This window comes from Pundamilia nyererei, unplaced genomic scaffold (genome assembly GCF_000239375.1).
Source record: "Pundamilia nyererei isolate P.nyererei 1_Seehausen unplaced genomic scaffold, PunNye1.0 scaffold00078, whole genome shotgun sequence".
NCBI lineage: Eukaryota > Metazoa > Chordata > Actinopteri > Cichliformes > Cichlidae > Pundamilia > Pundamilia nyererei.
The window spans coordinates 2190542-2217338 of NW_005187479.1; the positions used below are offsets into that span (position 1 = coordinate 2190542).

A 26797-nucleotide genomic window follows, 5' to 3' on the forward strand; every position below is an offset into this window, starting at 1 on the left:
TGATTTCAAACAGTTTGTGGATTTATATGAATACTTACTATGTGTAAAAAGAGACCCATTGGTAAGAAGCAGCCAATATAGAGGTGCTAGAAAGGGAATATGTATCTCAGTCGTATTGTGCTTTGGCTTTGGCAGTGTTGTTCATTTTCTGTTTGGCTCTTGGCACCATCCATTTTATTTTTCTCGCATTTTGTTTTATTTCAGTCCATGCCTTCAACCCAGAATCTGTTATACTTGTTCTACCCCCCCGCAGCCACACGTTAGTTCCCCAGGCGCTTTGGATGGGTTTCTGACAACTGGCGGTCACATACTGAGGACATGGGTCCTGTTTGAAAATAGGCTTATGGGAATTAATGACTACTAGATAAGAGAACTACCATAATAGGTATCAAAATTGCATCAACAACAACCCAAAAAAGAAAAGAAAAACATCTTCTAGTTCAGTACATGTGCCGTATTATTGTCCACAAATAGCAATGGGTATTTCCAGAGACCATGTCTCTGTTAAACACTGCATGCACCAATATTCTTACACAGACACAAAAGTCTGGGTATTAAGTCTTCACATTCCACATTTATCAAGTTTGTATCTGAGCAGAAAAGAGTAACATTAGTTATGACTCTAGCTCTTGATGTACTGGTCCATTGATAGTCATGACAGTGAACATGCACTTTACTGGGAACGATGCCATCAGCTTCCTGTACTCAAGACAAAGTCAGAGATCCATAGTTGTAGTTACAACTTCTGACTGTAAACACAGCGGGAAGCTTAGTTGGTTGTTGTCAGCATTGAAAAGATGACTCTCTTCTCTCGCCTTGTCACCCAGCAGCTAAGAACAGAATGGCAGAATATAAGAGAGGCCAAACTGACCCAGTAAATCTAGAGAATTTACTGTGCTACTGGATATATTGCTGAAAAGGAACCCCTTCATCAGTGATCTTGGCCCTGGAATATTTAGCTGTAAGATTTCTTGGAATTGGTATGTTCAGCATCAGGCTGGTCAGTATTCCTCCCTTGATAAGAAGGTAACCTGTCAGGGGAGGAGTCCTTTGAGTGACTTGGCAATGATGAGGCTCATGTAGTATCAGGATAAATTTGCCATGTTCACAGCTACCAACAAGCAGCTACAGTAAAGCAAGCTAAGCTAAATGAAATTCACGTGATAACACCCACAGAATACATGTTATAGCAAAGAGGGGTAACCAATCAGTAGCCAGCTTACTGCAAATGATGTCCAAGGGCAAAGCAAAAAGCGCTAAAAATGATTTAAAAGAATAATTATAATAACAGTCAACTGGGAGGGTTCAAGATTTGTTGCAGCATGGCCTTTACATGTGCGCTACATAGCCAGAATATTCCAAAAATAAATCCAGGATACTGTATGTGCATGTAAACATAGTGAGCACACAAGCACAGAGTAGCTCGAGAGTAGAGTAGCTAGCTTGCTACAATGTTGTCTCCAGTGCAGGTTTAATAATGTGGGCCTGTGGTTTCTGTGATACATGATAAATGACTCCCTCCTTGTGTATGCTGTTCCCTATAAATAAAGCACTGAACAACAACATTTTATCCTCTCTCTGAAGCAAGGTTGAGCCTCTGACAGCCTATTACTGTACAGCATAACCATCTGCAACATTAGCTTTATAGGCCTTCTGGTCCAACACTAACAGATGCAGAGTGCTCCTAACAATATGCTCATAATGGCCGGAGGACGTTGTGTTTTGGCCATGTTTAAATGAAGTTCAGTTGGCTACATGGTCACAAGTGCTGCAGTGAGCAACTGCGGCCATGTCTCAGTGGATTGTAGGACTTAAATGTAAATGATACCAACTGTCTGGTCGGTTGTTCCATGAAACAGGAAATCCTTGCCAGCATGGTCTCGGCACGCCTACTCATGTGTAAAAGGATGTGTGCACTAAATAAATTTGTAGAAGGGGAGCGGTAAACTTATAAAAATAGCTCGCCAGTGGGTGTTTCTAAATTTCCCTCACTTTCTTGGTAGCTTTTAATGTTCCTTATTCTGCTTTGTTTACTCTCAGGAGTATGATTATGGCTGTTGCAGTTGTTATAACAGTATTATCATTTTTTAGGCTGATAGCCATAATCATTTTTAGTTTTTGCCTCCTCGAATGCCGTGTGGTCTTGTGGGAATGCTTCCAGCATTAGAAGTGAGCATATGGCCCTGTTACTCCACACACTCTTTATTTTTCCATCCATCCTCCCTTTTTACTTTTAAATGATCTCAGTCTCTTCTCAAGTTTGTTCATGAGATCTTCTTCAATCAGGTAGTTTAAAAAGCAGTAGTCACTGCTTTTTTATCTCTTCCTTTATTCAAGCAGAGATAAAAGATCTATAGCTACAGACATACATTAATAAATGCACCCATGCTGACATAAAAAGAGAAAGTGGGGGGAGAGAAGGAAGAGGGGTATGATTAGATTGAATGACAAAAAAGAACAGTGTTGTGACAGTGAGCAGCTGGTGTTTCCAAGTGTTGACAGGCGTTGTTTTTGGGTGTGCGTGCGTGTGTGTCTGTGTGTGTACATGTGTACGTGCGTGCTTGATGAAGACAGATTGTGCTGTGATTGTTCATTTCTGAACAGGACTCCGCTCATAGGGGTTATTGACGGCATCTGCGAGGGAAAAGACAAACATGACAAATGGCGCTCAACCAAATGTCTCTCTTCATTCTCCCTCTCGAGATAGTTTCATGGCCTAAAGGCTTAAGAAGTCAGAATGATTGGTTTATTATCAAACTTTAAATGTGGCTTAAAGCTAGATTGAGTCCTAGTGTGTGGGAAGTTTAAATTTGTCAAATCAATATCTGTTAAACTGACTTTTGAGTGAGATTAATTGCTGGTAGTAGTTTTTACCTCAGTGCTGTTACTGTGTTGTGATACATGTACCCTATTTGTGTGGTAGGTGTTGTGTTTGCAGGGGGCTTGATAGTAACCCGTGTGCTTAGTATGACAGCTCCATATGCTGCTCCACTTTCTAAATAACGTGTAACAAGTAACCAAGCGTTCACCCCCACCTGTGTTCATTCAAACACATAACAGGTCATGTGTTGATACCACAAATTACTGTTCTCCTGTGTGTTCTCACATGTTTGTACCACAGGTCGCGGTCTATTAGTGGAGCCTCCTCTGGTCTCTCCACCAGCCCGCTCAGCAGCCCACGGGTGAGTCGTAATCCTCAGTTCACATCCAAACACGCACACACATAAAACACACACCTCTTGACCCAGTTCTTAACTAACTAGTTGTTAACCTTCTGGGATAATGGCCAACCAACTACTGCTGATCACATTTTATTGATGTCATATTATGTCAGCAATAGAAAATAAAGCAATATTCTTTTTTTCTGACCATGAAAGAAGCGCACACACACACACACACACACACACACACACACACACACACACAAAGAAAACAATATTTCTCTGCACAGCAATATTTTTCCACCAATCTACCTTTGTGTTTTGAGAAAGTATAGGTCCATTTTGATTACCTTTTCATATCCTGTATCATATCAGGGCTTCCTGTGTGTCCATATAGCTTAGATGTTTCTGTTAATGCTAAGTAAAAACCCACTGCTGAATGCACGCAGGAGGCATGACAGCACAGAAAACTTTCTCCACCCCACAAAGCCTCTTCTCTCTCCATCCTCTGCACTTATTATCCTTCTCTCTGTTTTCTATGGCCTGAGCTCTTTGGAAATCCAGCTCAGGGAATGCTTCAGAAAATCCCACTTTCCTTTGCTCAAAGCTGGGGAGCTTGTAGTAAACTTTTCCAGCTGACTAACCTGAGAAGGCTCCAGATTAGCCAGGATCCTAAGACGAGCTCCTCACCACACAGGTTCTTGCAGGCTTATCTGAAAGGGAAATTGATTTCTCAAACCCACCCAAAGCCTGGATTGTGTTCTCAGCAAGAAGCTCTGTGTGGGGTTATTTTCTCAGACTTAGCTTCTGGAAGACAGGAATGTGTTGAAGGCAAATATTGAACCAGTGTGAGTGCAAATGAACCATGCAAAATCAGTACATCAATAAATAATCAGGAAATTTGACTGCAGAGTTGCCACCTTCCACTTGTTTTTGAGACAGCCCAATTGGCCTTTTGTCTCTCTCGTGTGTTTGTGTTTTCTTGCTTGTCTCTGCTGGGAATGCCTTGTATGTTTTATGCAAATAAAGTCTGTCTTTTTGTGTTTTGTTTGGATTTTTTTTTAAAGTGTGCACATTGTTTGCTGGTATTGTTATTCCCATTTCATTTTTGTTTTGTTTTGCTTTGACATGAGTCACTGAATGGTCTTTATCATGTTTTCTTTCTCTCTTTTTTGTTGTTGCAATTCCTCCATCTTTCCTATGTGTGTGCACTTGTTACCTGCCTCCAAATCCTTTGGCTACTTCTTCCTTTACCTGTGTGGTGGTTTGCCCTTCCCTTTCCTTTGCTTTGTGTGTTTGTGTACTTGCATGCATTCTTGTGTGTGTTTTCTGTTTGTTTCTTTTGTTGTCTTTTTGTTTTACACCTCTTCTTCCTCTTGGCTGTGTTATTCTTTTAATCTAGCCTGTCAGAAAGTTTGGTGTACCACCTCAGTCCCCAGACTTGTCCCCGTCCCCTAACACCAGTCCCTGTCCATCCCCTGAGCCCGTTCCAAATCGCGCAGGCCAGCGTATCTCCACCCCCAATTCGCTCGCTCCAAACAGTGAGCCCCTGCCAGAAGCACTCAACAAGACACAGACGCTCCCTGCCAAGTCCAAAACTGTCCCAAAGCCCCTCCAAGCCACACGATCAAACCCACTCCCTGAAACCACCCTTGATCCAGAACCTGCAGCCAAATCAGAATCCTCCACTCCCTGCCAGCTTCCATCACAGCCACCCTCTGCCTCTGTGCCTCCTACCCCTACTTCTCCATCTTCCCCATCCTCCCCGTTTTCCTCATCCTCCATCGCCAGTGCTACCATCTTAAACAGCCCCCAAGTACGACGAGCTCATTATGCTGCCAACCCCCAACTCTCTGTGCCCTTTAGCCCTTTGTTGCCCCTGTCACCAATCAGGCTGCACCATTTTCACCCTGTAGCACCACCCCCTTCTCCATTTACTGACCACCCACCCAAATCTATCCCCCTCATACAGGTTACCCCTCACCCTTCCCCTCGAGGCAGCCCCCTCCCCACCCCAAAGGGCACCCCAGTGCACACTCCCAAGGACAGCCCAGCTGGGACACCTACTCCAACACCGCCCCCAAGCCCCTCTATTGGAGGCATGCCTTGGAGGACGCGCCTCAACTCCATCAAGAACAGCTTCCTGGGCTCACCACGTTTCCATCGCAGGAAACTCCAAGGTAGATTTCAGCCAATTTACATGAAAAATTGCTGACTAATGCTACAATCTTGGTTTTTCCCCAAAAGTTTTACTGTACATTGTACCGTAATATACTTTTTTGACAATTTTAAGTCTTTCTCAATCGTCTGACATCTAACTCTGCTTCCACAGTTCCCACACAAGAGGAGATGTCCAGCCTCACACCAGAGTCTTCCCCAGAGTAAGCAGACGCTGTCCATTTTGAAAGCACCACTGCTATCATAACTATGCATAACCTCTCAGCCCCTTAGCCACTGGCTCAAACAGGCTCCCTCTCGATAGGATGATGTTTTGGAAAGTGTAACATCTATGAATGTTTGATTTTTGCCTGCTGAGTCGACTTGTAATGACCTCCGGTCTGGTCTGAGTTGGAAAGAGGACAGTAGCAGGAGGTAGTGAGTGGGTTATGAGGGAGGCAGGACGAGCCTGCGTGATGCTTTTGAGTTCCCATGGGCCTGATAACTCAAGGTTGGCCTAGATATGCCTGTTTGGTTGGCTGGTTGCTGTCTGGGTTGGTCATTTCCACCTGGCTAGATAGGAATTTCCCAACTGAAAGAAGTTGGAAAATTGATCAGAGAGAGACCCTGTTTTAGCTCAACCCGAAGTATACAGTCACGTGAGCTGTAGTCAGTCTCCTACTGCAGAACAGTGCATCTCTTTAGGCTAATCTACATTTGTTTCCATATTTTACTAGGTATTTATATTGATTTAAATGTAATGCTAAATATTATAAATCGTATATCTAATATTAATGCCAGAAAACAGGAGTCCATATGGCTTACTAGTGGTTGAAAGTGCACCTGGGCAGTAAATTCATCTACCTCTGCTCCTTCTGTTCACAGAGAGACTCAGTTATCTCACCCCACCCCCCTCAAATCCATTCATACACAATGCACTGGAATATCCTCTGTTTGCTCCTTTGAATCCCTACAGAACTGTGGGGAGGTGGTTGTTTCTCAGAATCAATAGACTGATAGGGAACTAAAACAAGGTTGCAAAAATGGTCAGCTGCATAAAGATGTATGTGTACAACATTGGGCTTATATTCTGCTAAATGTCTTTTCTTTCCTCACAGACTTGCCAAAAAATCCTGGTTTGGTAACTTCATCAACCTGGAAAAAGAGGAACAGATCTTCATTGTCATCAAAGACAAACCTCTCAGCTCAATCAAGGCAGACATCGTTCAAGCCTTTCTCTCGGTAGATACACCACGTTTTTGCTAATTTCTTCCTTTGTCCCTTCTGCTGAACCCCTGACCCTTTTCCCATCTGCTACGTGTCCCACCTCTCTCTGACACTGTATCTGTTTGTGCATGAATGCAGCCGTATCACCTGGGTATTTGCTCTCTAATGCAGGATGTTGGCTCTGCTACGAGGCAGGCATGCTCTGAGTGTTTGCTAACATGGTGCTGATTTATGTAGCAATCCAGTAAACTGCTTGTATTCACCGCTTCTATTTTCTCTTTGACTGTGGACCCACTTGAGGTCAATAGAAAATCAACACTGAGCTTTGGTCATTAGCATATAGATGTCCTGCCCTCAATACAGTGCTCTGAGCATGTGTGTTTGTATATTTAGATGTGCAGGGTGAGAAAAAGCGTAGATTGCATGTGTGTGTGTGTGTGTGTGTTGTGCTTTATTATTGCGTGGTTCTACAAATACATGCAGAAATGTAAGGCAGCATTAGCTTTTTCAGTAAGCGCAGCAGAATCAGTACCAAGAAACAGTAAGCAGTGGTCGTTGATATTCAGAGTACATAATTGAACAGAACCTATCCTCACCCCAGTTAGATTTAACAAAGTCTAAGTGTACAAACTCTGCCGGTGCGGGTCAATGTCAAATCTGTTTCCTCATCCCTGGAGGAAGCATTTTCCTTTGGGTTATGCTAGCTGGTATTCCAGACAGGAGATTGGCACCTGAATCAGTGGAATTATACCTCTCAGCACTCTAGCATTAATGGAATGTCAAACCCTCTCTAGCACTATGGCAAAACGTGACAATTTCAGGGCTCACCTGTTCATTGGGCATACAAATTCATTTTAGGCGGGAGAGTGCAATGTTGTTGGATGACTCAAGATTACATTAGCTTAAGTCTCTCTGGCATGCATGGCTACTCCCCGAGGCATTAATCTCCTTAGAGTTTCAAATGTGGCTCGTACTATGTGGAGGGTATTTTAATGAGGGTTTATTCACCTTGTCATTTGCAAGGTGTGGGAGAAAAATTTAACATCAGTGCTTCCTATGCATAATCCCATTACTCGTGTCTTTGTGCTACCTATTTTTGTTCCTGTTTTTTTTTTCCTCTTTCTGACATTTTCTTTTCACGATTCCTTTTTTGCCCCCACAGATTCCCAGCCTGAGCCACAGTGTCATCTCTCAGACCTCTTTTCGAGCAGAGTACAAGTCAACAGCCGGCCCCACAGTCTTCCAGAAGCCGGTGAAATTTCAGGTGGATATCACCTACACAGAGAGCACAGCTGCCACTAAGGAGAATGGCATCTACTCTGTAACCTTCACCCTGCTCTCAGGTTAGGATACTTCAGCAATCATAAAAACATCTCAACATTTTCACCTGCTTCTACCCTTTTTTTTTTTATTTTTTAGAAAGGCTGTCCCTGTTCAGGAAATTACAGTCATGGCCTTTAGAATCAAAAGCAGAATGTTCACCAGTGGTATATTTGGTGGTACGGCTCTGGTATCCACACTTCTGTGAGGATACGTGGAAAAGCATCCGTGACAACAGATATGACGCTGATTAAGTCGGATACCGGCTTGTGGCTTGTGTGAACTAACACTTGTCTCAGTTTACATCATCTGTGGGCACTTGAAGTTTGACCTACATGTGTCTTCACTGTTTGAGATTCGAGTAGATGCAAACGGTGTAACAGTGGAACTGAAAATCAATGGAGAAGGTGTTGTAACAGTATTGAAAGACACTGTGTTGCATACAAGGGAGGAATTAAATGGTAAATGGCCTGTATTTGTATAGCGCTTTTCTAGTCCCTAAGGACCCCAAAGCGCTTTACACAACCTGTCATCCACCCATTCACACACACATTCACACACTGGTGTGATGGCAAGCTACATTGTAGCCACAGCCACCCTGGGGTGCACTGACAGAGGTGGAAGTAGTTCTCTAAAAATTCAATACACTAAGTCTTCCTTCTGTACTTGAAGCTGGAATCCAAGAAAGAAAGAAAGAAAGGGTCAAGTTCAAACCAAGGATCTCAACCGATCACAGAGGACAGACATGCATGTATTATTATGGCATTTGAGCAGCTGGCTCTCCATCTCATTAGCCTTAAATTCAAGCTCACAAATGACAAGTGAAACACTTTGAATGTCACACTTTAAACTAATGGAGTCATGTATATTCAACAAACAAACAAGCCTGAAGTCTTTTTTTTCCCCGAAAGCATGTTGGTGTGTTAAACTTAATGAAAAACCTAATTTTTTTAAAATCCTGAATTCTTGATAAGACTTAGCAAACTGAAGTCAAACTATGCACAATCCCACACTGAAACGTGTGTTAATGCTTAGTTCTGCACAAACACCTGCATGCTCTCTTTTACTCTCCTCTTTCTGTTTCACATAAATGGGGGCACAACTGAGCTGAATGGGCTGTAATAGAAGCCAGTTCTTCATGTCACTGACCGTATACTGTACACAACAGGTAGACAGCAGGAGCTCTCAGCAGCACTCATCTCTGGCCCCCATTTATAATCTCAGGCTTTCTGCAGTTTTCCACCTCACATTTTGCACCTCACATTTTGCACCACGTCCATATCCCTGTTTGCTTTGCCTTCAAAAACCAGTACCTTTAAATCTATTTGGTTATAGCAATATATTTGTACAAGTTCTGCTGTGTGCCTTCATGCTGCTGATACTCTGTATCCCTGAACAGACTTTTTAGGGGTTTTTCAGTATAATAACATGCCCCCTCCCTCCATCACGTGTTGTAGGTCTTCTCAGTAGGTATGCACAAGACACATGCAAGTATGGGCACATTCTTATCATCAGTTGCATTTGATGTGTTTGTCTATATATCACACCAAAAATGAATATTAATCCTTTCCATAAACTTCCTTGTTTCTTGTCTCATTGTGGTGCATGTAAGGGGCGATGATTTTCAAGTCACTGGAGGAGAGTTGGAGGCAAGGAAGCAAAAGTTAGCATAGTGAAAAGCACCCCATGACTTGTCACAGAAGAGAATAGATCTATTGATAGCAGCAGTGAACTCGTAGAAGTGCCGCTTTCGTGCATTCTGGTTTACTGTCATGGTTTGCTCACACGCTTAATGGAATAGAGACATCATTTATGCTACTTTTGCTTTACCTACCAAGACAACTGTAAGTGTTTTCCATGAAAGGTCTACTATGTCAGCATTCATGTGTTTATCTATGTCTCTGTGAAGGACCCAGCCGACGCTTTAAACGAGTAGTGGAGACGATTCAGAGCCAGTTGTTAAGCACACACGATCAGCCTGGGGTCCAACAGCTTTCCGGTGAGTAAGAATTCCTTTTCAAAAAAATATTTAAAAAAAAAAGAAATTCCAAACCTTTACCAAAACCTCTCCACCCATTCCCCTACCGCCTCATCTGCCCATCCCGCCCCTTGATGAGCTACACTCGCCGCTATAGCTAAGCTAAATCCAACCCGTCTTCTCAGTATGCTTGAAATCCTCAAGCCACTCTCTGCTTCTCCAATCGGCTTCCTTTGCATGCCCGTGCCTCACTGCTATGAAAGGGTGGGAGCTGCTCTCAAGCACCGACTTCGGGTCAAATGTTGTCTCTCTGCCCACTGGCAGTGAAGATTAGAGTAGAGGTAGGGTAAGCCGATTCGCATTCTGTTACTCCTACTTTCAAGACTGATCACTGGAGCCTGTCACCATGGCAACACCTCTGCCCCTTAACGCACTCCCACATTGCACTGCGCCAAATAGCGACACCACACCTGATAAGTGCGCTCTATAGGCATCCCGTGCGCTTTCACTCTCTGTATGTTCACCAGTCCACCGCTAAAAGCAAGGTACAAACACATCTGAGGTCAACAATCATCATCACCCAGCCATTCACACGTGAACTTGATGATATTAGTCTCTCTTTCTTCTCTCATCTTTTCAGTAGTTTCAGAGGTGACAGTTTCAGCAGATGTAAGCACGTTTTTTGTGCCATTGTGGCTCGATACTGTTGCATAAAAGTGAAGTCTGGATGATGAAGAGTCATAGGGCTCCGACTCACCCCTTTCTGCTCTTAACATGTTGACTCTTTTGAAGCATTGTGAGCTGTGTGCATCTCACTTGCCATCCAAGAGCTCCATCTGCTGGCCAGACAAGTAAACAACATCAGGAGGAAACGTTACCAGTTGTGAACCGTGTCTGCGTCTTTCTCTGTCCTCTTAAACTCATTTCCAGTTCCATGCCAGGTCTTGGTAGCATGTCCCACTACAGTTTTTTAAGTGTGAGCTGTGTCTTTGCCCTGTGTCTTTTACGCAAAATTACTCTCATTGGCACTCAGAAATGAACAGCAGTCATGACAGCTGTTATGATATTTAACAGTCTGTTATCATTGCTGTGCCTCAGTAAGTTTACCAATTATTTTTGATCTTTTTATATCGTGCAGCTCATTACCAGGCTGAGGTGTGGGAAGGGTAAAATTACAATAAGTTACATTAGATTAGGTTTTAATGGTGGTGGGGGTTTTGACGTAGTGGGCTGTCTCTGTAGGAGAGATGACATTGTTGGAGTATAATATGAGAACCGCTTAAAGCAATAGATGGATAGATACTGAAAAGTACACTACTTTTAGTTTGTGTTGTCCGAGATGATACAGTTAGTATTAAAAGTCAAAGTAAGTTATTTTTGACAAAGGCTAGTTGAATGAATTAATGTCTTTACGGCATCACGCTGAGAAGCAATCAGCATGAAAACAATCCTATTCTCCTCCTCTCTATTTACTTTGACCCACTTACACACCTCTAGTAGTACCTGAACAAAAGGGATTTAAAAATAAAAGTCAGTGACTGTAATTAAGAATAGAAATTGATTTGCATAACATTGTGTCAAAGGGCTTTGTCAAAACCTGGTCATTAATTCCCCTAATCACTAGTGATGACAGCATTTCTGAGACCTGTACTTATGAAGAGTTAAAGTATGGAGGAATGCAGGAAGTAAAATGTAGGTATATTCATTCAGATAAAGATGCTTTTGAGAAAAGGAAATATTATGTGGTCTGTTGTAGTCTTTTCAAAACACGGATTCCCAATCCGGATTGGGAAAGAGTTAATTGACTAATGTGGAATTAGAAGTATAAACATGGGGAAGAAGTTAGCTACAGCCACATTCCTGCAGGATAATGGATCAGTAGAAACTACTACTGGCCTTCTCACATGTGCACTTGCATGCAATTGCTCATTAATCCGTATATGACAAATTTTCTAATTTACACAATACTGCAGACAGTCATCATACTGGAAGTACATACAGACTGATAACAGAATGTTTTACCTCAAGAAATTCTATTTTATAATCTACATTTTGCTGATGTGTAGACACAGCATGTTTGTGCGCTTTATTGTCCGTGTAGCTCCTCAGTCTGTTTTTTCTTTTTTTACTGATGCTATAACTGTTTGCTTGGACTGCAAAGAAGTCAGAAACAGTCTTGTTTTTGACTGATCAGTCACGCTTATGCAGACCATCACCTCTTTTTTTTTCTTTTTTTTTTTCATTTCTTATGTTTGGTGTACTTAATGCTTATATGCATGCGTACTGTTGTCCATACGTACACACACTGCACGTGTTTCCTCTTTCTGAGGTCCATTCAAGTCTCTTACTGTGTTATGTACGTCACTATGAACAATTACCACAAGGTAGACAGCCTCACTAATGAGAAGTCTATGTTGCCCTTCAGTGCTATGGTTATGATATCAAAACACAGTAAAATTGTGTATTAGAGAATACAGCATAAATAGTTCACAATGAAGTAAAATTTGAGGAGTGATTTAAAAGTAGACACTTCCAAATCTAATTTCCTCTGGTAAGGAGGAAATGGATACAGAACTCTATGTAATTCGGGAGGCTCTGTCATGAGGAGTGGGCAGGTTCATAAGGTGTGTGTACGTCTGTAATGGAGATGGGACTGAGGTTGTATAAGTATTTAAAAATAAAATGAATGAAATTTAAGTTTAAGGCCAATTCTGTGTATAACAGGTGGCTAGTGTGGTGTAGCATGGATGGAAGTAACTTCTCTGAATCTGTTAGAAATCTGACAGCTAAGTTTAAACAATCAGAGATGTTTTTTTTGGATGTGGTCCCTGTAGAGGGAATTACAGTAGTCTAAAAGTGATGCTGTTTCCTTGAGGTTGAAGGAAAAATAAAAAGCTTGCCAGCTTCTAGCTGGCAAAAACACGACTCATGATTAGTATGTCAAACCAAACGTCTGACACACCTACATTGAGGATGTGTCAGACGTTTGATGCTGGAGGACAGGTTTCCAAGACTTTTTATGTTTCAGGGGGAGCAGTAATGCTTCTTTGACAGGAAGCGTTTTCTTGAATTTCCACGCTTTCTCATTTTTTGCTTCTATCATCTTGTCTGTCCTGCTTCTGGCCAGCCAAACTCATTCAGACGCACTGGTCACTATATCGACTTAATGGGCACTTGTGTTTTTTTCCGTGGATTGCTCTGAAACGTATGCATGATTTGCCGGGGCTAATGCATTATGTGGTCTAAACACGGCTGCTTCGGCAGTTCTCATCCTTGCACAGTGTACGTGGGTCTACCACCTCCTCACCTCTGCTCGCTCGCTCTGCCTTACATGTAGCCATCTCTCTATCCTGTGAACCCCATTGTTCATTAGTTTGTTTCTTCTGTCTTCTCTCTTTCCCCCCTTTTTTGTCCTCTTTTCTTCCCATCTGTGTACCTAGGCAGCCCATTGAGTAACTTCTTTGACGTAATTAAACAACTTTTTTCAGACGAGAAGAATGGACAGGTGCCCTACCCCCCTGGCACGCCCTCCAAGCACTGCCCCTCACCCATGCACGTCCGGAGGCATGACCCAGAAAATAATGACACCAAATTCCCCGCTGCAGGCCGAGACAGAGCCCACTTGTCGGTGGCATCTGTGGGGACACCAGAGGAATCTTAGACCGTGGCGCTTTGTAGCCATCCCAGTATCACTTTAAGCCAGAGACACAGAGAGAATATGCTATCTGTACATAGCTAGATATATATATAAATCATTTATGGACATCTTTTCTATAAAATGACTTTATATAGATAGAAATATATTAAAAGAATCAAAGTGATATTTTGCAAACAACATGTTGCACCAACACAACAGACACACACCCTTGCCATTCCACTCCCCTTTCCATTACCCCTCAGTGTCCACCATCATTACCACTCCTGTACCCTAACCATCTAATCACCTGTGGGCCTCAGTTGTTTGCTCCCATGCTGCTGCTAACCTGTGTGATGACCTGACTTGTTTCTGATACCAGGAATTATCCAGAAAACCTATTAAAGTCCATCCTCCTGCTCCCTGCTCCATTCGCCCTCCCTCGACCACCCCTCCACACCCCTCCAGCGTGCCAAGAGAGACGGACAATTGTTGACGGAGGACTCTTCTTATAGCGGTGTGCTGGGGGAGGGGTTACCATGGAAACAGACCCTTCATGCAGACTTCTACCTTCATCTTCCTCTGCACCCCGACTCCACCCCTGGCAGCCATCAGTAGAAGTAGACAAAAAAAAAAATCCTGTAGTGTTCTTGTTCTTAGAAACACACAAGCACACACATCCCAATAAAAACAAGACCACTCGCTCCCCTCACCAGCTATCACCGTTCTCTGACCTCAAGGAGCATTTGCTAATTGGAAAACGAGCATTATTCAAAAACACTACAGACGCCACATACACAAAACATACACGCACAGATCCAATATGCACAAAAACTCTGGGATGTATCAACAATGATGGACAACATTTTAAAAAAAAAAAAAAAAAAAGCAAAAAACACGAGGAGGAGAGAAGGGAGAGGAGTTTTGTGGAAAGCCCAAACAGCCGACACGGATGCTTGCTGGATTGTATTTGTTTGCTTTTTATTATAATGTACTTTCTTTGTGAAGAACTGGGTTTGAAATACTAACTGACTTTATTAGACTTAATACTATTGCTGCAAAACAGACTGGAATTGTGTTTTCAGAGAGGAGTTGGGTGCGAGAAGAACAGGGCAGCGGGAGATATTAAATGATAGTATAGGGTGGGGGGAGGGAAGTGGGTGGATATTCGGGTATTTAAAATGAATGATCTATTCTGTTGTACAGACTGATATCATTTCTTATGTAAAAAAAGAAGAAAAAAAAAAGAAATGTCTAGTTGTGACACTGTTTAGATACCATAGGAACAGGTTGGTAAACCTGAGCCTGCCACTTACTGTCATTTTAAATTCTGTGTATTTTTGTTACATGATCATGTACGTCTTTGTTTGATTGACCCAATAATGATCCAAACACTCCTGTTTCCTATTATCTGCAGCATTTCTTCTTTGGTTTTCATTTATACCTCTCTCTAGTCTCACTTACCAGCAGTAGGAGTAGAGAAACAAACGAAAAAATGACGTGATAAATGCAACTGTGGATATTTTTGTATTGTTGTCCTTATTTATTCATGTTTGTTCATCTCACTGTTTGATTTCCTAATTTATTATATCTTGGCTATTTATATGAACAAAGCTGTTAGGTCAGTTGAATGTTATTTATTACCCTCTTGTGTGTTCGTAAATGGGACATTTAAGAAAAAAAAAGAACTTTTATTTCCTTTGCTTTGGTCTGACTTTAACTGAATTATGTGAACTTTGACAAGTCATAAATTCTCTTTTCCATGCTCTCTCTGCAGAGGGAAAGAGAACTTGTGGGAACTCTTGGAAAAAAATGATTTACCAGTAATTTAAGAATGTAGACTTAGCCTCTTTTTGGAGAGGGAATATGCTCTTCTATTGATATTTGTCAGTTTCATATTATTGTGCGTGTAGGCCAGGCTGGAGGAGAAGAACACCACAGATCCTGATCTGCTTCTTCTCTTTGTAAATAGACAGACAAACCGTGGGGGTTGATTGTTTTCTCAACAATGCTGGGGATTCCTGCTCTGTGCTTTTAGCTTGTATTGCTGTGTGCATGTCAAAACATGAGCTTTTCTTTGCATGGCTTTAGTGTTAATGTTCCATGCCAAACTCACTCCTTCTCTCAGCCTTCATCACTTCTCTTTCCACAAAACTACCTTTTAAAATTTAAATTCCCCTTCTGTCTGTCCCTTACTTTCCCACCTTTTCTGCTTTTATTTCTGGCTTTTTTTTTTTCTTTTAAATTGTTCCCTTGGCCCTGCTGATCTTTCCCTTCGTCCTCCTCCTCCTCCTTATCTTGTGCACAAAGTTTTTGAAGGATGCTTCCTCAACTCTGTACCTCTCTCTGGAAGGCTCTGAGGTCTGGGCTCTCTCTACCCGTTAGTAGTAGAGGCACAGGGAGGGGATACCAGTACTACAAACACAAAGCAATACCCTGATATGCGCCCTCCTTTCTGTTTTCTACAATGGGAAGCTAGCAGCACTAAGGATATCCAATGATTCAGAGGCCTACATGGGTCTTTTGACAGAGCAGGAGCAAAACTGACTGTAATCCCCATAAAACATAACTGTGAGCATCTTCAGTGCTGAAACAAATAAACTCATTCAGTTATGGTGTGTTTGTTATCCTTATTTCTACCTGTGCAAGCAAGGGTAAGTGTAGACCAGAGAGGAAAAAGGTTTCATAAACAAAGTTAAGATCGATGCAGTAGATTTTTTTCCCCCCTCATTATGTCACATGCCATGGATTTGTGGTAAGATTGTATTTCATATGTAATTATTTCCATTTTGTAGGCTTCCTCATTTGTAAATCTGCCGTTTTCCCCGATTCCAGGTGAGTCCAAAACAATTCACACATGAAATGATTTGTTTACCAGGTTTAATAATGTATCCAGCACAAAAACAGACTCTTGTCGTCCAAATCCCATGTTAGCCTCCGCAGCTGTACCTGTGTCGAAGCATTAAACCTCAGCATACACAAGCTTAATAAACTGTTAGAGCGTACCTGGTAAAACAGCAGAAGCATTTTTTCCATACTAATAATCTGCTTTGATTAAAATAAAAATAAAAAAGGGGACACCCCGTTAAATACTCTCACATCTTTTTCTCATTAAATAGAAAATGTCCATCCCACTCTTCTGAAATTTTCATTACTCTCATCGTACTTAAAAAAAACAAAACAAACAGAAAATAAAAGCTTTTACATTAAAAAAGTAGATTTGTTAATCCAAAGCTTACATTGATGCAGGGAGTTTAAGGCTGCAGCCTTGCTCCCACTATGCAATACTATAGAACAGAAAGTTTAAAGTCCAGCATCAAAAGGCCACCTCACTCAATTCTTCAATAAAGGCTTCAGTCTGTAATCACTTTACATTGCTTCAGTCAAAACTGTGAGGCTGCCACTGATCCCAATCCTCCAGGGCAATTATTTATGTTGCAAGCTTTGTCCATTAGAGGGCAGCATTGTCTTATTATTCAGACTTTCAACTTGTTGCTTGTCCAGTAAAGCCTCGTGAGCCCTGGAGAAAAGGCATCATATTTTCTTCTTCGGAACGCTGTACGTCACAAAAAACATTTTCATGGAATGCTTGGCACAAAGTATGAAATGCCGAGTTGCCCACAGAGTAAATCACTGCCAGGCATCTCACCAATCTGTGCCCGTGTCAAAATATTGCTCCTTAACACACACAAATCAGATTTTACCAAGAAAACTTCTGTATTTGAAACACTTCAGATCTGATTCTGTATCAGTGAAAAGGTGAGACTTCTTAATTGCCACATTTATCCACTTATTTCTGTCCTCTCTCAACAGCATCTGCCATGTTGTCTTCAGACACGGGAAGTGACGTAGAGAGAGCGAAGTCGTTGAGCCAGGGTGGTCTCCAGCTCCTCCACAAGTGAGTCACCCCGGCTGTGCGTCAGCGTAGAAGTGGAGTTGTTTCCTTGTCGGGCCCCCGGGGGTCCCAACAGCAAGCTCCTAAAACTCTCTCTTTCCAGCAGGGCAGGCATCTGCTGCAAGAAGTAACCTTCACACAACGAGCTCAGCTCCACCGAACCATTAACCTGACAGAAGAAAGGACAGTGAAATGACCAAATTTTATAAACCTAATTTATGTAAACCTAAATGATCAAAACAACTTTTATATCAACGTCATATTTTCATGCCTGAAATAGCACTGATGTAAACATATGTACTGCACTCACAGTAGTGCAATCCAAGTCTATCAGTAATTGTTACCTTAGCAGTTTTGTAGATGCTGACTGCATTATCTAGGCTGATATGTTGAGAGCAGATGAGTTCACAATGTCTCTGTAGCGCCCCCAACTGGAACAAACTAGCAGCTGACAACAGCTGCAGGAGAAAACATGAACATTTTAATGGAGGAAAAATAATATCATGCATCCTTTCATTCTGTTTGCATACAAGCAATATTTAACTTTGTGTAACATGTATTTGGAATTTTCCTTTGTTTTCAGTTCAAGAAGCTACGAATTGTCGATAAAAACTAATGAAAAAATGAAGAGAGAACGATTTTTAAATTGATAAATGCACAAAAACACAGGACATATTTGAAAGCCCAGCTTGTGTACTTGTGATAAGGGTACTATATTTCAACATCAAAGTAACAGCTTCATGCTTAGAAAGGATTGGCCAGACGGGACGATTGAGCTCAATTGTTGCTATGAACACAAACTTGTCTATGTCAAGCTTGTAGCTAAACTCAAATTAAAAGAACAATCTCCACTGTCAGCAAGAATGAGTAATTCATGTGAAGATGTAGAACTAAAGCTGGGATTTCTAAGATACCAACCCTGAGACAGATTAATGCGATTAACAATTCTTACCTCTAGTAAGTCAGACACCTTCTTTTTCAGTGACTCAGTTCCTCCACAATACAGGTATGACATCATCATCTGTACAGAGGTTAGAGGTTTCTTTATGAGCAATTTGATCTAAATAATGTCTGTTTTGTCATATGCAACACATCTAAATAGGGAATGTGTTTCTTACCTGAAATATGTTGTACTTGACATCGCTGATCTCAATCTCCTTATCGGAGCTTCCATCTGATCCATATGATGCCAGCAAAGACTTGAATCTAGAGCAAAATAAAACCCTTTAAGTAAGGTCTTATCAAAAGCCTTAAAATGCACTCTTGTACCTTTCTGCACTCACCGGTCAGAGGCAGTAACCAGAAGCACTCTGTGTGCGTAGAATGGTTTTCCCTCAACCACAAATGTCACATCTGACATGTCTTGGTTATTCAGAAAGTGTGGGTCTGTAGAAAAACATCAGCACATGCATAAAACCCATAACGTTCTAGTAACAGCAGAGTCATTCTGTACACATTACTGCTGATAAGATTACCAAAACAAAAATATCAGACACTCTTTTACTAACTAATATTCATGAAAAAAAATTAATTTACAGCCCAAGTGTTACATTTGTGTTGTTTTAGGGTTTGTATCACTGTATAAGGAATCTGTTGACGGTGACTTTAGGCTTAAGAAAACTGTATTTAAGGATTTACTGGTGTTTTAGATGTCAAAATGACTAATTATCACTAGCCAATACTGAAATCCTATCCTCTTGGAACTCTGAGCATGTATATCCATATACTCTAAAGGATCATAGTTTCCTTACCCAACTGTGCTGAAAGAGTTGCCTTCATCTCAGGGATGGCTGGGAGGGGTGCTGGGCCAAAACAGTGACTAAAAATAGCTGCCAACTGCTGTGTAATGGCGTCACTCTGAAGGAAAGTAATAGAACGAGAAGAAGAGAAATGTATAATTAAATCTGTTTAACACTGAAAAAGTGTGAAAATCATACTACTGATCGTGTTTGACTGTACCTTTGTGGTGCGCAAAATATTGAACATAAGGGGCAGGCCTGTGGTGACCAGTTCCTCACAGTAGTCCTCCTCTTTGATTGTGTTAAAGTCTTTGAGGAGGGAGAGGGTGACCCCTGTCCTGGACTGCTGCTGGGCGCAGCGAAGAGATTCCAGCCACACGTGTAGTTTCCATGGCACGCCTGGTTAAATAGAAAGGCTTTATTATTTGGTTCTATAAACTGGAAAAGTAGGCACATCCTCTTCTTGCCATTTTGAAAAGTACCCATAGCATGCAGCTCCATGGTGACGTCCAGGTAGCCATGCTCGGCGCTGTAGTAGCTGGCCTCTTGGAGAGCCTTCATCCTGGCTTTGCAGAGCCTTGGTATGCCCACTTCTGGCATCGGCAGGGGACCATTGGAAGAGTTAGGAAGAGGGGAAAGATGGACGAAAGGGCAGATCCCAGCCGTCTCATCTTCAACCCCCTCAGCCAGGATCTCCTCCAGAGACAGGACATCGTCTTTGACTTGCTGCGGCTGAGTCAGTAGCTTTCTCAGCACGTTCCTGACAAGATAAATAGGGAGTAGAACGAGGGCAGAAAGAGGGCATGCAAGGAAGGAAACAAGAAAAGAAAGAAGGTGGAGGATCATTAATATCTGCCAAAATGGCAACACGTACTTCCAATTCTGCAACCCTGGAGTCTCCTCTCTCATTACGTAATCTATCACCCTCACTGAGCAATGTAAAGTGTTGAGTCTACATCGTGTTCACACAGACAGAGTGAACAGGTGGAGAAGTTTACACCACCAGCTGGTCTTCAGAAACAAATTGACTCTGAATAGAATGACACCTTAAACTTTCCTTTCACACTACAAAACCTTCAAGCTCTTCCTAAATCACACGATAAAACGTTTGAATCTATCCTCACAGCACAAACTCCAACTCTAGTCATGTGTAACATAAAGCTGACAGATGCATTATTTCTGTGCTACGTGTGCAAATGTTTACAGTTGGTCTTCCAGTACTAGTTTTCAGCATATGTTCAGACTGGGGGATACATACCTGTGTCCATGTGCAGCAGCATGACTGAAGCAGTTCATGTCCTCATAGAGGGATGATGTAAGGGCGTTTCCACCATGGTTCTTTGATAAGGGGTCAGCGCCTCGTGCCAGTAGCAAACTCACCATCTCATAGTTGCCTGAGAAGCACAAATAGATAAATATTTCCACTTTGTTCATAAACTTGCAGATAATTTATTATCCTTGTGCTTATTTTTCCCCACTTGTCCAGTGTACTTGATTTTCCACCATCATTCATCATTCCCAAAATGTCAACATTTTTGTTTGTTACTGGTTTACAGGCCCATTTTAAACATTTATACACCACAAACATAAATGAAAATTTATCACATTTCATTTGGCATATTTAAACAGCCAACACATTCATTGCAGGCACTATTTACACACTGTCACTGCTGCTATGAAGAGCGTGTGTTTTCTTTACTCAAGCTACATGTCGCTTTCAGATGATCCCACAGAGGAATGCAGGCCACAGACTACTAAACAACCACAAGCGGCACACTGCTGCTGTCACTGCCCCTTCATTTACTCTCTCATTTCCTCATTCCTCCTGCTGAGTCACAAGTTAATCCAAGTGTTACTCTAGGTGGTCTTTGGAACTAGCAGTCTGTTAGTTACAAATAACCAATAAAGTTATTATTACCGCTTTTAACAAAGGTGATAGACAAGCTGTACAACAAAATCTTTTCCTTTTCCTACTGACTTTTCGCCTCTATAATTATACATAAGTGGTAATTTAGTGGCCATAACACAGACCCACTGTGAGATGGACACCACTCCCACTCTAACATCAGCTGTTCCTTGTGTGTTTGCCCACCTGCTGCTGAAGCCAGCTGCAGTGGAGTGTCTGCTGTACTCTCCTGTCCATTGCGGACTGCAGCCCCCTCCACATTGGCTCCTGCATCCAAAAGAAGCTGCAAAGGCACATTACCTCTGTTATATTAAACAATATTTGACATCTTGTAAGGGTCATTGTGACATAAAAAAGCAACATGTAGCTTATGTATGTGTTTCGGACCTGCACCACAGAAATGTGTCCATGCAACACTGCAAAGGTGAGGGCTGCCCAGTGTCGACTATCAGGATGCACAGAGGGGTGCTTGGGGGAGCAGGGTGGTACCTGGCAACACAGATTAAATCAGTATTACACACCAAGATCACAAACACACGCACACAGAGAAAACATTACATTCATAAGAGCCTCTTACATGCTTTAATAATGGAAACCTTTCCTGTTTATAGATGTAAAGGGATACAAAATGTGCTTAAATTAAGACAGATTTGACCACATTGGAAATACTTAAGCATATTTACCGCCACGTCAAGGTTGGCCCCAGCATCAATCAGCATCTGGACGAGGGCTTCGTCTCCAGCTGCGCAGGCGTACATCAGAGGGGTCATACCCTGTAATGAAAACAAGAGTAGAAGCAAATGCATGAAGCTTTGAACAAGTTATAACACAAAGCTATGTTTCCATCACTTCTAAGGATATTTCATGGACTTACAGCAATTTCCTTGAGATTTATCGTATTGTATAACGGGCCTGCTTTGTGTCCCCAAATGAGAGGTGGTTTGCTCGAGCTAACGGCTTACATTTATATCTCCACAACATAAATTAAGTAAAATTTAAATACCTGGTCATCCATACTGTTCACCCCATCTGGTCCCAGTAGATCGATTGCTTGGCCAATAAGATCTGTGCGACCGCAGTTGAGCATCCGAAAACCCAAATCAAGGTGGAACTTATCAGAGGCAGCTTTGGAGTCGAGACGCTTGAAGGAGCTGAAGCAACACTCAGGCCTGAAACAAAATTAAAACTGAATAAATAACCAGTAACCAATTAATTTCTGAGAGCTGATGGCTAATTTATTAGGATCTACTCGGTCGCTTTTCTAAGATCCTTGTTTTATGCACCTTGTGGCTTACATATGTTAATGATGCTTTCTATAGAAAGAAGTAGAGTTAATGAGCCACACAATAGTTAACAAAGATTAATTTACCGCATACAATCATTTGTTAAATACAATGATTAAACGACAGACGTCCAGCTCAAATAAAACATCAGTCTTAGTTTTTCTTTTCCTGAAATTATTAGTAAGGTTTGTATTTATATTTTAAGCACTTTCATCCCAGCAGAGCGAGTGAGGTGAATGAGTGTTCTCACTTACTTCAGTTGTCTCGGCTCACAGTCCAATCCTGGAAGGAGAAGCCTCGCCGTCTGTCTGACATCATCGCTGTCCACTAATAAACTCCTGCGATGCTCGGCATGAACTATGGCCACCCTCATCCACTCCATTAAAGGTGGCAGCAACAGAAAAGGCCTATGAGCAAAAAAAGAGAAATCATTCACCTTCTGTTTGCTTTGGTCCAATTATTACTGGTTATGATAATGCTAGGTAACAGACATTAGTATTTCCCTGTATGTACACAGAAAGTGATCTTGTCAACCAGTAAATTCAAATCTTTATTGAACTGAGCCAGTAAAAGATGAGGCTCTGTGAAAGACTAGATGACTTTAGTGGGGAGTGTAAACTTAAACACTCATAATTCAGCCACTTTGGGAATTAACTCATAGACTGTCTTCAGCCAGATGACTTACAACATCACCAACCCACATTCATTTCACAGCACGAGTCATCTTTCCTAATCTCAGCTGGCATTCTCGCTGATGTCATCCCTCTAAGGCTCAAGAAACAGATGTTTCTATATGACTGGATCGCCAGAGTTGGGAGTTCGCCTTGTAATCGGAAGGTTGCCGGTTCGAGCCCCGGCTTAGACAGTCTTGGTCGTTGTGTCCTTGGGCAAGACACTTCACCCGTTGCCTACTGGTGGTGGCCAGAGGGCCAGGTGGCGCCAGTGTCCGGCAGCCTCGCCTCTGTCAGTGCGCCCCAGGGTGGCTGTGGCTACAATGTAGCTTGCCATCACCAGTGGGTGGATGACTGGTTGTGTAAAGCGCTTTGGGCTCCTTAGGGACTAGTAAAGCGCTATACAAATACAGGCCATTTACCATTTAATCTTTGCGGTCATGTAAAAATACAAGATAGCGGCTACTTATGTTTAACCAAGATCTTCAACAAAAACAGAAAGAATCACCTGAAATTAAAAATTGTGACGTAAAAGCTGAAGTAACAGTGTTGTTATTCCTGAAGAAGTATATGTGGGGGGAAAAACCACGAGGACACAACATTTGGTCTGCTGTCATGTTTGTGAACGTGGCACTTTGAAAGTCATTGTTTGATTGCGGTCTTTGCATTTGTCCTTTTATGGTCTAGCTTGTTATCTGCTATCAGTCCCTTCTCGTCTGCGCCTCTCTCCCACCATATGTGAATAGAATGTGTTTGTGAACAATGACAAATTAGCAGGAATGTGACTGCTGTTTGCTTTTGATCATATGAAGCCTCATTTAAGAGCCGTTAATGATTGTTTGAACAACGTCTCTGTGTTATTAGACTGCCTTTCTCATGCTAAGACATTGTTTTTTATCAGTGGCCATTCCTTTGTTCTTGGAAAATGAAAGACTTACATAATGAATATCCATGGTAGCAAAAGCATGGGCAGTATACAAGAACACAGCAATGTATTTTGGGATTATAGTTAGTGTCAGTAGCACTGCTGTGCCATTTACTCTCCTTACTGTGCTTACTTTAAAAAGCAGTAGGAGGCTTCCTATAGCAAAGAACCTTCTGCACAAGAGCACTCGTTCATCACGGGTTTGTTAATAATGCATATTGCAAAATGGCTCTCCTCCTCACAATTGATGTGGAGCTTTTAAAACATGAACCTGATATAACATAAATTGAACAAACAGCTGCATCCCAACTTACATAAATAATAAAGCTTTTCTTAGCTAGACTGTATGAAATTAGTGGTTAATAATAAAGCCATGCTTGTTTGATAATTAACACCGTTCTGCAGAGTCTAATAATAACTTTTTTTGCTGACATTTGAGGCCTTAACTGAATTTTGGGCATCTGCAGCTCCTCTGCTGTCAGCTCTTCAAGAGCTATTCTCTCAGATGTTGCCTCAGTACTTTATCAGTAGCTAGTCAGTCAAAGGGAGGAGCTTCTGCTGTCACCCAGGCGTGACAGTTAACAAGCAGACAAGGGGATCGAGGGGAGGAGGGATGATTAAGTGTGACTGGTAGGTGCATATAATGAAGGTTTTAAGTGTTTGGGAGATAGCAGGTGGGGTATGTCGAAATGAAGACGGGGGTTGGGCGGTAGTCTGTGGGTAGTTCAGAGGGTGCAGAGTGATAAGAATGTCACGTTTCTGAGGATGGGCTCAATGGGCTTGGGAATCAATGTTTATTTCTCCCTTAATGGCCTCCACTCAACACAAATTGGGCTGTGTGAGTGTGTCTGTTCATTTGTGTGTGGCTTCCTGAATGTCATAGGTATCCACCCTACTACTTGACTGCACGCCTGCAATCAGACACTAACTAGAGCCAACTTTGCTACAGTTATCATCCAGATTTCCCCCCTCTGTCCTTCCTTTTGTCAATCAGCCAACAATAAAGGTAGAGTTTTTCTATTAATAATGGACAATAGTGTTTGACAAGATATTTAGCTGCATTCTTATACCAATTAGCCAGACATGTACTGCTGACAGATGCACACTTATAATGTCCCATCCTATCTCTCCTATAGGACCAATCTCCTTTTTTTTTTTTAACATATGCCTTCCTTTTGACCCTCGTATGTGTCCGGGTTATGCCCCTCAGCCTGAAACGCAAATTTTAGCTTCATCAGAGTCTCTGCAACATCAAAAGCCACAGAGCCTGTTAAGACCGAAACCAGATAGTGCCTCTGGCTAGCTTACTGACTTCTCATACTAAGGCTTCATACAGAGAACAGCAGGATATAGAAGCACCGACATACACAAACTCTCCAACACGTGAGCATGTAAACGTTAGCTTTGATTCATGGTGCGTTGCTTACCACCATCTGGTAGGTCATAAAGACAGTGAGCTCAAATCATGGTCAGGTGTGTTCGAACGCTGACCTGTCCAAAATGAAAAGCAAAGGCTTTTCTACCTAGGAGGCAAAAATCACACACGCTACACTGGCCCCATGTGTCTTATAAAACCTATAACCCGAAAGGAACTTAAATCAGCTTTTAAAGCGGACCTCATCACAATTTGCCAAAGGGTCAAGGTTAACCACTGATCTTGTTTCAGATTGCAATCGTAAAGGCTCAGATATGAATGGAGACATAACCATAGCTGATGTAAATGCAGTTAGAAGTAAGCTCCATTATTAAAATCATCTCTTTTCCTTGAGGAAGCAGAGGAGTAGGGGGTCTGTTTAGAAGAATGTTGGAAGTGCTGCTTTTTAGTGAAGTTGCAATAATAGTAAAAAACAAAAAAAAAGTTAATTGTTTCTGATCAACTTTTTTCTGTATGTTTAAATAGTGGAGTGTGAAAATAAGACAATAATATCTGCCCTCCCACGCTTTAAGCGCCCTCTTACTCCAAAACAAGATTATTACTCACAACTAAGCACCAGCTTTAAGAGGATCAAAACAAAGAGGGTTTCTCTTGTACTCTCAAGGATTCGGCAATAAGGCTCTCACCAGGCTCCCTCTAATGTCTGACGATGTGGCCCACACAGATCTGGTGGTTTTGGGTTTCCACCAAAGGTTTTACACAGCTCTTAATAGAGGCTGAGCCAGATAGAGGGAGAGGCCCACTGGAGGAGAGAAGCCTGTATCATTACCAGGCACTTGTATTGTAATCACTACCAGGTTTTCACACCACCTGAGTGTGTTCTCTAACATTCACAGACACGCAGTCACAAAGAGATAGGAATATGAACATGCAGAAAGGCAAACCTGTGTGCAGCAGCTGTCAAGAAAGAAAAAAAAAAGCATAAAGTATGATGGGATGCCAAACTGTTTTATCCTGGACACATAAACTAGGCTGATATACATCCAGCCTTAAAAACATCTGAGGAATTATAACAACAGCCAGGTGAAAGAAAAGGGTGTATATTTGCTGTTGTGTTCACTTTGAAGCTAATGGGGACTTTGTCTCACATGCACTTTGTCTGCTTTTTATTAAATGCACAGGAGGCAGCTGGGTTTATTTCCATACAAACGTGTAATAAAGGGAAGACAAGGTGGATATTTTTGGTGATTTCACTGTGAAAACATTCATGTAACTATAAACACCTGACAGATGCTATGCCTTCATCATAATCCTAACATGTGATTTTCATTATCAGCATTAAAGGGCAAAATCTCGTCAACAACATTAACTGATTTACTGCTGCAAACTGAACACTCACACCTTAGTGGGAGCGCCAGCACGTTTATATATGCTTATGTTACCTTTAGACATGCCTGTATAAATCAGTATGAAAAATGTAATTAAGCCACGAACACCTATTGCTGCCAGTTTTTACATTTCTGGCA

The 26797-nt window shown here is 41.8% G+C and overlaps 2 protein-coding genes across 6 annotated transcripts in view; one reads left to right on the top strand and one right to left on the bottom strand.

Annotated features, from left to right (window-relative positions):
- Positions 1 to 17345, top strand: part of brsk2a (BR serine/threonine kinase 2a) — a 170256-nt gene extending 152911 nt beyond the window's left edge. For 3 of the 5 annotated variants that reach the window (XM_005737688.2, XM_005737690.2, XM_005737689.2), the window contains 7 exons: positions 3122 to 3182; positions 5134 to 5341; positions 5494 to 5542; positions 6437 to 6560; positions 7708 to 7888; positions 9775 to 9864; positions 13332 to 14352. In XM_005737688.2, coding sequence (XP_005737745.1) covers positions 3122 to 3182; positions 5134 to 5341; positions 5494 to 5542; positions 6437 to 6560; positions 7708 to 7888; positions 9775 to 9864; positions 13332 to 13504 — 886 coding nt within the window. In that variant the 3' untranslated portion in view covers positions 13505 to 14352. Of the gene's footprint in view, positions 1 to 3121; positions 3183 to 5133; positions 5342 to 5493; positions 5543 to 6436; positions 6561 to 7707; positions 7889 to 9774; positions 9865 to 13331; positions 14353 to 16272; positions 16313 to 17290 lie in introns of those variants that run through there. The other 2 variants (XM_005737691.2, XM_005737692.1) reach the window with 2 other exon arrangements.
- The window catches only part of abtb2b (ankyrin repeat and BTB (POZ) domain containing 2b), a 38542-nt gene continuing 28087 nt past the window's right edge, over positions 16343 to 26797 (bottom strand). Inside the window, exons 4-17 of the mRNA XM_005737687.1 lie at positions 22555 to 22707; positions 22021 to 22186; positions 21701 to 21790; positions 21405 to 21506; positions 21204 to 21300; positions 20370 to 20505; positions 19594 to 19871; positions 19332 to 19510; positions 19124 to 19229; positions 18656 to 18758; positions 18491 to 18578; positions 18325 to 18393; positions 17717 to 17830; positions 16343 to 17541 (exon numbers count right to left, since the gene is read on the bottom strand). Coding sequence (XP_005737744.1) covers positions 17308 to 17541; positions 17717 to 17830; positions 18325 to 18393; positions 18491 to 18578; positions 18656 to 18758; positions 19124 to 19229; positions 19332 to 19510; positions 19594 to 19871; positions 20370 to 20505; positions 21204 to 21300; positions 21405 to 21506; positions 21701 to 21790; positions 22021 to 22186; positions 22555 to 22707 — 1915 coding nt within the window. The 3' untranslated portion in view covers positions 16343 to 17307. The remainder of the gene's footprint in view (positions 17542 to 17716; positions 17831 to 18324; positions 18394 to 18490; positions 18579 to 18655; positions 18759 to 19123; positions 19230 to 19331; positions 19511 to 19593; positions 19872 to 20369; positions 20506 to 21203; positions 21301 to 21404; positions 21507 to 21700; positions 21791 to 22020; positions 22187 to 22554; positions 22708 to 26797) is intronic.